At 42.6% G+C, this 11,317-nt stretch overlaps 1 protein-coding gene across 5 annotated transcripts in view; it reads left to right on the plus strand.

Annotated features, from left to right (window-relative positions):
- Melk (maternal embryonic leucine zipper kinase) overlaps nucleotides 1-2,414 on the plus strand; it is a 62,565-nt gene extending 60,151 nt beyond the window's left edge. For all 5 annotated transcript variants that reach the window (XM_051187698.1, XM_051187699.1, XM_051187700.1 and 2 more), the window contains one exon: nucleotides 1,855-2,414. In XM_051187698.1, the coding sequence (XP_051043655.1) occupies nucleotides 1,855-2,032 (178 nt within the window). In that variant the 3' untranslated portion in view covers nucleotides 2,033-2,414. The remainder of the gene's footprint in view (nucleotides 1-1,854) is intronic.
- The last annotated feature ends 8,903 nt before the right edge of the window (nucleotides 2,415-11,317 follow it).

Consider the following 11,317-nt stretch of genomic DNA (forward strand, 5'->3'; position numbering starts at 1 on the left):
ATCCGATCTCCTGGAACTAGAGTTATAGATCATTGTAAACTGCCACATGGATGCTGAGAATTGAACCTAGGTCCTCTGAAAGAGCAGCCAGTACTCCTAATCACTGAGCCATCTCTTCAACCTTATTCATTTATCTGAAACAGCCTTATTATGTATCCCAGGCTAGCATGGATCTAATCTGGACTGCTTCAGTCTCCTAAGCACTGGGATTGCAAGCATTCCATCACACCAGCTTCTAAAATCCCTTTATTAAACAGCAGAGTATAACTGCTTATTAAGTTTACCAAAAGCATGCAGATGGGATAACATATATAGAGTTTGAGTTTGTTGTTGTTGTTTGCTTGTTTACTCTTTTGAGACAGGACGTCATATTATAGTCCAGGCTGGCTTCAACTTTCTAATCTCCTGCCTTTGTACCCCAAGTTCTGTGTTGTCTCAGACTGATCTGGAATGCAATTGACTAGCACAGGGTAGCTTTGAACTTGTGATTTTCCTACCTGCACTTGTGAAACACTGGGATTACAGTTTGTGCCACTATGGCCATACAAGAGTCATAGTTTAAGACAACCCTTTGTGAATGTATTGTTTCTCATACTCTGTGTGTTAGAACATAAATCACTTCTAGTGCTTCTTGTACGTGGTGGTGTTTCTCTGCGCTAGCTGGCTCTGTGGTGATCTCTCCTTTGGCATGTGCTTTAGCAGCAGATCACTAGCTCAAGTCTAACCAGTGCTTTGACCTCCTGGTGTCCTGAGCAACCAGAATGGTCTTGAGGTGACCCTCTCTGTCCCATTACTTTGTTTTTACCTTGTGATGGAACAAAAGGCAGCATTCAGTTTTTCAGTGGTGTAATTGTTCTTGTCTCTATCTAGTTCTTTCTTCTAGGTAGGATGAATTTGTCTTTTATAGAACTAAACTGGTCACGCTCCTGTGTAGACCAGAGAATGTTTCTTTTGACATTTGGCTCCTTGTTTCTAAGATAGTAAGTATATCTAAGTAAGACAGAGAATGATGTTTTGTGAAACTTCATAATGAACAATAAAAACTGTTGCAGTTGTACCTGGTGGCATGTGTGTAACTGTGAGTCTGAGGCTAGCCTAAACTATATAGTAAATTCCAGGCTAGTTTAGGCTATATGGAAAGATACTATTTTTGTTGTTTATTTTTTGAGACAATCTCATGTAGCTCCAGCTGACCTCAAACTTGCTGTGTAGCAAGGGATAACCCTGAACTCTGCTTCTACTGCCTCTAGCTCACAAGTTCTGGGAGTGCATGGCTGCAGACCCTGTCTCAAAAAAAAAAAAAAAAAACCCAAAATTGTCATACTTCTGAGGAAAAGTGCCTAATCATATGAGTAAATACTTAGCTTAAATTTCCCTGGTCTTTCTTTTGCTCTTTTTTGTACTGTAAAGTGTTTGCAATCATAACTTCTAAACTTGTATAGCACAAATGTCAAGGCTTTGTTTAAGTGAAAGTCACAAGCTTCAGAGGTAAGAATGTTCTATGCCTCCCTTGTTTTCCTTTGTTGGGGACATTGTGAAAATGACCTCACATTCTTTTCTGTTGAAAAAGGCCTCATAAAAAAGTACCAGGTTTCCCAGGTATGTGTGGCATGTATAGCTATTTAAGAAGGGCTTTTCTGTGGTTTGAGAGAGAATTTTGGTGAAGTTTTCACACCTTATTCTTAGATCATGCTACAGCATAGCTAGGCCAGTTGGAAACAGTATGGAGAATTTATTAAGTAGAGTGAAACAATGGCTTATTTCCCCACCAGCTCTTAGAAGCCTAGAAACCTCTTGCATTTTCCAGAATACTTAAGGCTCCCTAACTACCTGGTATCTTAATGTTTCTTACAGTTATACACTAAAGTGTCAAACACAGTCTGATTTTGGCAAAGTGACAATGCAATTTGAACTAGAAGTATGCCAGCTCCAGAGACCGGACGTGGTAGGCATCCGGAGACAGCGGCTTAAGGGCGATGCCTGGGTTTACAAGAGATTGGTGGAAGACATCCTGTCTAGCTGCAAGGTGTAACTGATGGATGGTTCCCACCCCGCCTGGATGAATGTGGATGTCATGCTGTGCACAAGAACACCATGGTTTGCTTGGATTAAGTACAAGTTTGATTTCAAGACCAAGACCCTTCTGCCTTTACAACAACAAAAAATTATTTTGTGGCTGAATCCAAGGCAACCAATCCTCTGTCATTTTCATTTACTCTTTTTTTAAATCACGTGACTAGGTATGTTAGTAACTTGGTTTTCCTGTGCTCACTTCCATAGGGGGATGCCAGCTCCTGTGGCTCATTTTGATGTACACGTTCTTTCTGAACTAAAATCATTTGTGAATATACCAGGCTTCTCTTTGTATCTGATTTTGATCCAAATAAAACCTCGAATGGCTTTCTGACTGTTAAGTAGAGAGTATTTGGAGTCTGTTTTATCTGTCATCAAATATGCCTTGGGCAGAAAAACAGATAAGAATTCATTTGCATAATTTTTTCCTGTCTCTGATTTAAGTAGGATTTATTGAGATCGTTAACTAAGTCACAGCTGTGGTTACCAGAGTTAAACAACACATTTAATATGTGGTATAAAAGCGTATTGACTTCAGTAAGTATGTCCAGTCAACAATGATAAGTATCTGAACTGCAGGCCCCATGAAATGTTACTTTATGGTAATCTCCCTAAGTCTCAACGTTGGCCCCAAATTTGTATTTTTATTTCATTTTATTGGTCTCTAAAGGCCAGAACTCAAGTTACATTTGTATGGATTTTTACCAATTAAACTAGTTGGAGGAAAAAAATAGCACTGTTTGTGGTCAGTAGTGAGGGAGCATTTTGTCATTCATTGATTCAGTAAACATTCACTGTGTGCTTATAAGCACTGGCTTCTGGAGCTGATGGTGGTACCATCTAGCAAACCAGAGAGTTCAGAATCTGTCATGAGGGCCAGATGTTTTCAGAATTCACACGTGATCTGAAGGGAGAGATGTCTTGGGGAAAATAGCATTTATTCTTGACAAATCCACAGGGATACACTAGACAGGAGTGGGAAGTGTGCTGTTCTTAACAGAGTATGTGCACTGACAAAGCATTCGGGTGGTGCTGAGTAGAGATTTTAAAGGGAAAAGGAAAGCCATTAAGTATTAAGAGGGAATAGATGAGAGTTGGAAATATAGCCAAGAATAAGGCCTGAAGGATTTGAGTGCCACACTGAAGAGAGTGCCTTGGGTCAAGGAAACTAACCACGCAGGATTTTACAGTTTAGTGACAACTTTATTGACATAAAAGTCACATCTTACAATTTCCATCTTTTATAATTCAGAGATTTTTAAAGGCATATTCATGGAACAGTGAAATGACTCAGCAGGTAAAGGTGCTTGTTCCAAGCACACCCAGAACCCCCGTGGTGGAGAAAACTGACTCTTGCAAGCTGCCCTCTGACTTGTGTGTGTATATCCCCTCCCCCTCCTCTCTCCCATGACAAAATAAGTGTAAATTTATCTTATTAAATAAATAAGGACTGGGGGATGGCTCAGTGGTAAATGCATCTGCCATGCAAATATGAGAAGCAGAGGTAGGGTTCCTAGGAGCCTTGCAAATGCCCACCTGGGATTCCAGCCTCAGAAGGTGGAGGTGGGGATCATCCTAGAGCAAGCCACAAACTCTACATTTGATTGAGAGACCTTGCTCATTGAGTACGGTGGAAGAGTGGTGAAGGGTGATTGCTGGCACCAACCTTGGGCTCTGCATGTATGTGCACAATAAATGCACTCACACCTGTGCACACATGTATACACATAGGAAAATGGGTGGGGGGGGGGAGAAAGCTCATTTGTAGTTACGCAGCCGTCGCCACAATCTAATTTTGTAAGATTTTCATCCTGACAGAAACTGTGCCACTGTAAAGATTCACTCTCTATCCCCTCACCCCATAGACCTGATGAACATACATTAGCTTTCTGTCTTTACAGATGAGCTGTTCTGCACAATTCATATTAAATATACTTGTTTCAATTGATTGCTCACCCCCTCCCTCCCTCCTTCTCTCCCTTCCTCCCTTCCTATTATTTTCTTTTGGTTTTTTGAGACAGAGTTTCTCTGTGTAACAGCCCTAGCTGTCCTGGCACTTGTTCTGCACACCTGGCTAACCTTGAATTCACAGAGATCCGCCTGTCTCTGCCTCCTGAGTGCTGGGATCAAAGCATGCATCACCACTACCTGGCCCAAAAAGCAACTTAAGGGAGGAAAGTGTTGGTTTGGAATATACTTCCGGGTCACTGTCCATCATTGAGGGAAATCAGGGCAGGAACGGTAAGGCAGAAACTATAGGGGCATACGTGCTTGCTCTCTTGCAGACCCATGATTACTTAAACATTAAAGGCAAATTATTCATATGTGTGGGCTGTGGACATTATTGCGAGTACCCTTGGAGATCAGAAGAGGGTATTGGGTCTCTCAGAGGTGGACTTTAGGGGAGTTGTGAGCCACTCCATGTGGGTGCTGGAAATTGATCATGGGTTCTCTGAAAGAACGGCATGTGCGTATAACCACTGAACCGATGGGTCTCAACCCCTTTGGGATCACATAGACATACCAGATATTTACATTATGACTCACAATAGCAAAATTAAAGTTATGTAGTAGCAATGAAATAATTTTATCCCTGGGGATCACCACAACTATATTAAGAGGTTAGGAAGGTTGAGAGCCACGGCACTAAACCATCTCTTCAGCTCTGGCTAGCTTTCCTTTATGGCTCAGAACTACCTGCCCAAGGAGAAGTACTGCCCACAATGGGCTAGGCCCTCCTATGTCAATTAATGATTAAAGCCATCCCTCACAGAATGTCACAGGCCATTCTGGTCTAGGCAATTGCTCAATCGAGACTTTAGATGATGCTGTCTGTCAGGACAAAATAGGGCTAGAGAGATGGCCCAATGGTTAAGAGCACTTGTTCAGTCAGGACTGGGGTCCGGATCCCAGCATCCATGTCAGCCAGCTCACGTTTACCAAAACCACAGTAAATTCATATAATATAAGCCCTTATACATTAATAGTATATCACTTGGGGACTTTTGATTTGATTTGTTTGTTTTTTGAGACAGGGTTTCTTTATGTATCCCTGGGTATCCTGGAACTCACTCTGTAGACCAGGCTGGTGTTAAACTCAGAGATCTGCCTGCCTCTGCCTCCTGAATGCTGGGATTAGAGGCGTGTGTTACCACTTAGGGATTTTGAAGAGAGAGAGTTTTAAGGCACATCTCACACTAGCTGACCTAGATCTTTGCTGACTTATTAAACACAAAACCACAGTGAGATACCATTTTTGTAATTGGTTATAATTGTGTATCTCTACTTTGTTCTCTGTTCTGGACAGTATGGAGAATGAGCTATGATAGACATTTTCAGTTTTAAATGAATGAATTTGATATTAAGTGTATGACAAGCCAAAGTAAAAGGATAAATAGCGAATAACATGTAGATAGGAGCAGTAGATAGACAGCAGAACACAATCAAAGCCAGTGGTCAAAACACCCAGCAGAGACAACTGGAATAACCCAGCTAGCAGAGCACAGTAAAGGCAACATCAGGGACTTAGAGACAAAGCAAAAATCAGCCAGGGACACAGAAGCAGCCAGCTGACTGGCCCGATCCATTGACAGTCCTGGGCACAGCAGTTCTCCACGGGTGAGGCTTCCTAGTAAAAGAACAAAGAACAGAAAGGTAACATCAGATCCCACAGGGAGGCCGAGGCAATTGACTGGAATTCCCTATTGAGCTCCATGGTTGAGCTTCCAGCTTCCTATTCTCACTGTAGGGATTTTTACATCGTGGGATAAACAATGGGAATCTCTGTTAGAAATGCTTTGCTTTCTAGTTCTCAAGGTCGCACAATGTTTTTATTTTGTCATAGAGGTATGGAAGACCGGCCCATGCTGAGACAAGCTTTGGAGAACCCTTCAAGACAAACATGATTGGGTCTGAAGTGGGAGTGGGAGTGGGGGTCTGTAGCACAAATAGTAAAAACTCAGTCAGATTTGGGTGTTAAAGCTGAAGATCAGAGAAGCAAAGCGGCCAACCACTAGATAGCTCTCACTTCCACCAATGCTCAGACAAAGGGGCGATCCTGTCCTCAGCCTGCTCCCCACGACGCTGCTCCTCAGACTGCCCTGAACTCCTGTTTCCTCCCGACTTACATTCCTCTCTAGTGCTGGGATTAAAGCTGTGGGATCCCAAGTGCTGAGATCTCCTTTGCGTGAGCTCTGTTTCTCTTTTAGACTGGATCAATTTTGTGTAGCTCGGGTGGCCTTGAACTAACAGAGACCCGTCTGCCTCTGTCTCCCAAGTGCTGGGATTAAAGATGTGTACTACCACTGCCTGGCCTTTGTGGCTAGCTAGTGTGGCTGGTTTTGCACTCTGATTTTCAGGCAAGCTTTATTTGTTATATCATAAACAAAATATCACCACAGGGGTCTTACTATGTAGCTTAGCCTGGCTTGAACTTAAGATCCTCTTGTCCCAGCAATTGTAACTTTACACTACTATGTCCAGCTAGTGATATTCTGTTTTCTCAATAAAATTTTGTTTTTAGTTATGTGTATGTATATTTGTGCTTGTGTGGGCATGTGCCTGAGGATGCCAAAAGAAGGCTTCAGATCCCATGAGCTGGAGTTACAGCACCCGACGTGGGTGCTGGGAACCAAACTTGTGTCCCCTGAAAGAGTAGTATGCCTTTAACTGTTGAACTATCTCTCCAGACCCCTGTAAAACATTTAGTCTGACAATTGTAATTTTTGACTTTTTACTACTTGTACTTCAATAATTCATTTTTGGGCTATCGGGTTTATTGAGAGATAGTTTACTAGAATTACCCTTAGTTACATAGTTTGAGAAATGCATGTAGTCATGGAATTATTACCATAGCCAAAATTAAAATATTTCCATCATCCCAAAGGATTGTATTGTGCCTTTTATTGTTGGTCTCTGTCCACCCCCTGGGCCCACTCTTCTCCAATTACCATCCTTTTTAAAGATGGGTCCATAGGTTTCCAAGGCTGGCTTCAACCTTCAGATAGCCAAGGATGACCTTGAACTTCTGAGTTTCTTGTCCCCACCTCTCAAGTCCTAGGATTATAAGCATGTGTCACCATACCCAGTTTATGTGGCGCTGGGGGTTGAACCCACCCGTGGCTTTGTGCATGTTAGGTAAGCACAACACCACTTGAGCTACTCCCCATCTAAGTTCTTGTTTGTTTGAGACAGGGTTCTGCACTGTAGACCTAGCTAGCCTGGTATGTGCTGATTTCAGCCTCCTGCATGCTGGGATTGCAGCCTTTCCCACCACACCCTGCTGATTTCCATCTCAGAAGTTTTGTTTATCAGAAATATTATACAACCATTTACTAAGTGGAGCATCTATCGGGTGTAACATTTCACTTATCATGATTTTGAGATTTGTTTATGTCATTGTCTATATTAGTAACTCATTTTTATTGTTGAATAATGTGTCAGTACATTCCTAATCAAAAAATCTATAGTACTCCAAAATGACTGTGTGTGTGTGTGTGTGTGTGTGTGTGTGTGTGTGTGTATCTGCACATGTGTGTGAATGTGTGGAGGCCAGAGGGTGGCATAAGTTGGTTTCCTCAGTCACTCTCCATCTTGGTTTTCTGGTTAGGTGGGCTGACCAGAAAGACCCAGGGATCCTCCTGGCATGGTCTTTCCTAGACTGGGATTACAGGTGCATTCAGACCTGTGTGTGTGTGTGTGTGTGTGTGTGTGTGTGTGTGTGTGTGTGTGTGCATATGTGTATCTCCATCCACTTGGTTCTATTCCTCCAGCTTACATATTCTAGTAACTTGGGTAGATTTTTTTTTTTTTTTTTTTTTTTTTGAGATCTGGTTTTTCCGTGTTATCCTGGCTGTCCTGGAACTCATTCTGTAGACCAGGCTGACCTCGAACTCACAGAGGTCAGCCTGCCTCTCCCAATGCTGGGATTAAAAGTGAGCACCACCACCGCACAGCTATTGGGTATTTTCTTAAGTGTTTTCAGTGTATGTAACTATGTCCATTTGTGAATAGAGCAATTTTCTGTCTTTTCAATCTGTATGCCCCTTTTCTATTTCTTATCATTTAGGCTTGGCTCTCTGTTTGTGATGGTTAGTATTCAGTGTCAACTCGACATACTGTAGAACTGACAGGAGATGGGCCTCTGGGCATGCTTATGGAGGATTGCCTTCGTTGTGTTAATCGATGTGGAAACACCCACCCTGACTGTGGGTGACACCATTTCTTGAACTGGGTCCTGGACTGAGTAGAAATGGGGGTGAGCTGGTTTGTTGCTCTGCTTCGTGACTGTGAATCCTATGTGATTGGGTACCTCGAGCTCCACTGCTGTGACTTCCCTGAAATGATGCACTGTCACCTGCCCAGGCCTCCTAACTGAGACCCACGTTCAGGGGGTCTGGGTTGGTCCAATGCTGATTTTCCAGCTATCAGTCTGGGGTCCATGAGCTCCCCCTTGTTCAGGTCAGCTATCTATGTGGGTTTCTCCAGCCTGGTTTTGCCCCCATTTTCTTATCACTCCTCCCTCTCTGAAATTGGATTCCAGGAGTTCGGCTCAGTGTTTAGCTGTGGGTGTCTGCTTCTGTTTCCATCAGCTACTAGATGAGGGCTCTATGATGGTGGATAAGTGAGTCATCAATCTCATTATCAGGGAAGGGCATTTAAGGTTGTCTGTCCACTGTTGCTCAGATTGTCAGTTGGGGTCATCTTTTTAGTCTCTGGACATTTCTCTAGTGTCAGTTTTCTCTTTGAACCTATAATCCCCCTTTTCAGCTGGCAGCTGAGCCCAGGGCCTAATGTGTCCTAGGCAAACATTCTACCTTGGAGTTGTGTCCATGCCTTCATTTTGAGAGCAGCCCTCACTACTTTGTCCATGCTGGCCTTGAACATACTCCATAGCCCAGGCTAGCCTTGCATTTGTAACACTTTTGCTTCAGCCTTCTGAGTAGCTGGGATTAGAGGCTGTATGTGGGGTCTGCTTATTTTCCCCTTTTAAAAAACATGTATTTTAGCCGGGCAGTGGTACTGAACACCTTCAATCCCAGCACTTGGGAGGCAGAGGCAGGTGGATCTCTGTGAGTTCTAGGCTAGCCTGGTCTACACAGTGAGTTCAAAGACAGCCAAGGCTATACAGAGAAACCCTGTTCCAAAAAACAAACAAGCAAGAAACTAAGACATGTTATCTTTGTAGTGCTAAGACATGTGTAGTGCTTTTAATTTTCTTGTTGTCTCCTTTAAGTCAAAGTCTCCTGTAGCCCAGGCTGGCCTTGAACCCTGACTGTCCTGTCAAATGCTTATGCCACCACACACATCTTTGTTTTGATTTTTCTTAGAAACCATTTGTGTGTTAAAGGACTGTAGATGATACCTTCTCAGCAAGGATGTATTCTCTCCTTAGGAAATGCCAAGGGCAACCACCTTCATCCTCTACACTGAGGCTTTCGGTGAGCTGCATGTCCGGTGTACTCAGTGGATCTCCTATTCAAAGCAGACTCTGAAGTCTACTTTTTCCCTTCCCAACCCTAAAATGTGGTAGGAACTACATTTAGGTAGCTGTTAGCTTATTTATTTTGTCTTTTAACCTTATACAGGTTTAGCATTTATAAACATCTCAACATTTTATAATTTTATTTTGTATTGGGAATTTAATAAACATGCCTCTAAATCATATACCCTTTACAATTTTTATTTTGAAATAGGGTTTTTGTGGTGAAAGACCCTGATGCTTTTTCCTTAAGACCAAGTACAATACAAGTGGGTCTGCTCTTGTCACCTCTAAATTGTGCTAGAAGAGGTGGCCAGAGCAATGAGACTATGAAATGGAAGGTTGTCAGTATTGGAAACAGAGGAGCAAGAACTAGATTTGTGGATGGTATGATCTTGTGTATAGAAAACGCTACACACAAAACTACCTGACATCACAGGATACAGAAGCTAATATGTAAAAGCCAGTTATGTTTCTGTACATAAATCAATCTGAAGATGCAATTACAATAATGATTAACAGTTTTAAGTAGAAGAAAATGCTTAGGAAAAAAAACGATGTGAGATTTGTACTCTTAAAACTGTAAAGTAATATTCCATGTTTGTAGATAGGAGGACTTGGTGTTCCTGGGACGCCAGTGCCCAGGCTGATGACTGACAGTGCATCCTTACAGTTCCTAGGTTCTTCTTTGCAGAGACTGGCAAGACTCATGTGAATGTGTGTGGGATGGACAACAGCTAAAGCAGCCTTGAAAAAGAGCAGCGTTGGCGGATGCACACCTCTCTCAAAATGTATGTCAAAGCTGCAGAAACCAGCCGGGTGTTGGTGGTGCACACCTTTAATCTCAGCACTTGGGAGGCAGAGGCAGGTGGATCTCTGTGAGTTCAAGTTCAGCTTGGTCTGGAGGGCAAGTTCTAGGATAGTCTCCAATGCTATACAGAAAAACCCTGTCTTGAAAAACTGGGAAAAAAAAAAAAAAAGCTTCAGAAACTAAGATGGTGTTGTCAGTAATGGTGCAAGGATATAAATATGGGTCACAGCACAGGGTTAAAAAATGTATAATTGTATTAGTTTTCTAATTCTGCTGTCACAGATTTATGGGTTAGCCCTCCTCCATAGTTACTGGTGTACAGGTCTGTAGATTAGAGTACAGGTCTCTCTAGGTTCATATTAAGCCCTGACAAATGTGCTCTCTGTTCTCTAGGCTCTGGACAGACAGACACACTTTCTAGAAGAGTGGGTCTCAACCTTCCTCATGCTGAGACCCCTTGATGCAGTTCCTCCTGTTGTGGTGACCCCTAACCATAAGTTTGTTCCGTTGTTACTTCAGAACTGTAGTTCTGCTACTGTTGTGAATCATAATGTAAATATTTGATGTGCAGGATATGATATGCAACCTCAAAGGGGTCAAGACCCATAGGTTGAGACTGCCCTAGATGCTTTCCACATTCCTCAACTTGTGGATCCCTCCCTTCAGTTACAAAGTCAACATGGGTGATTTCTGAGTGTCTTACTGACTGATTCCAGTATTATGTTTTGTCTGAATCGCACAGACTACTCCCACATGGTTCAGTTACTTAGCAGTCCAGAAGAGGAGGAGCTGGAGGCATGCATGTGGTCACTGGCTGCCAGTGCTGATGGTGTTGAGTAGTGAAGCACAGGAAAGTTTTTGGAGGTAAAATTATGTGGTAGATATGTGGAATCTGTCCATCATTATGTGGTGGACACTTTGGATTTGTCAAAAACCTGTAGAGCTTTGTAGCA

Source organism: Phodopus roborovskii, unplaced genomic scaffold (genome assembly GCF_943737965.1).
Source record: "Phodopus roborovskii unplaced genomic scaffold, PHOROB, whole genome shotgun sequence".
Taxonomy (NCBI): domain Eukaryota; kingdom Metazoa; phylum Chordata; class Mammalia; order Rodentia; family Cricetidae; genus Phodopus; species Phodopus roborovskii.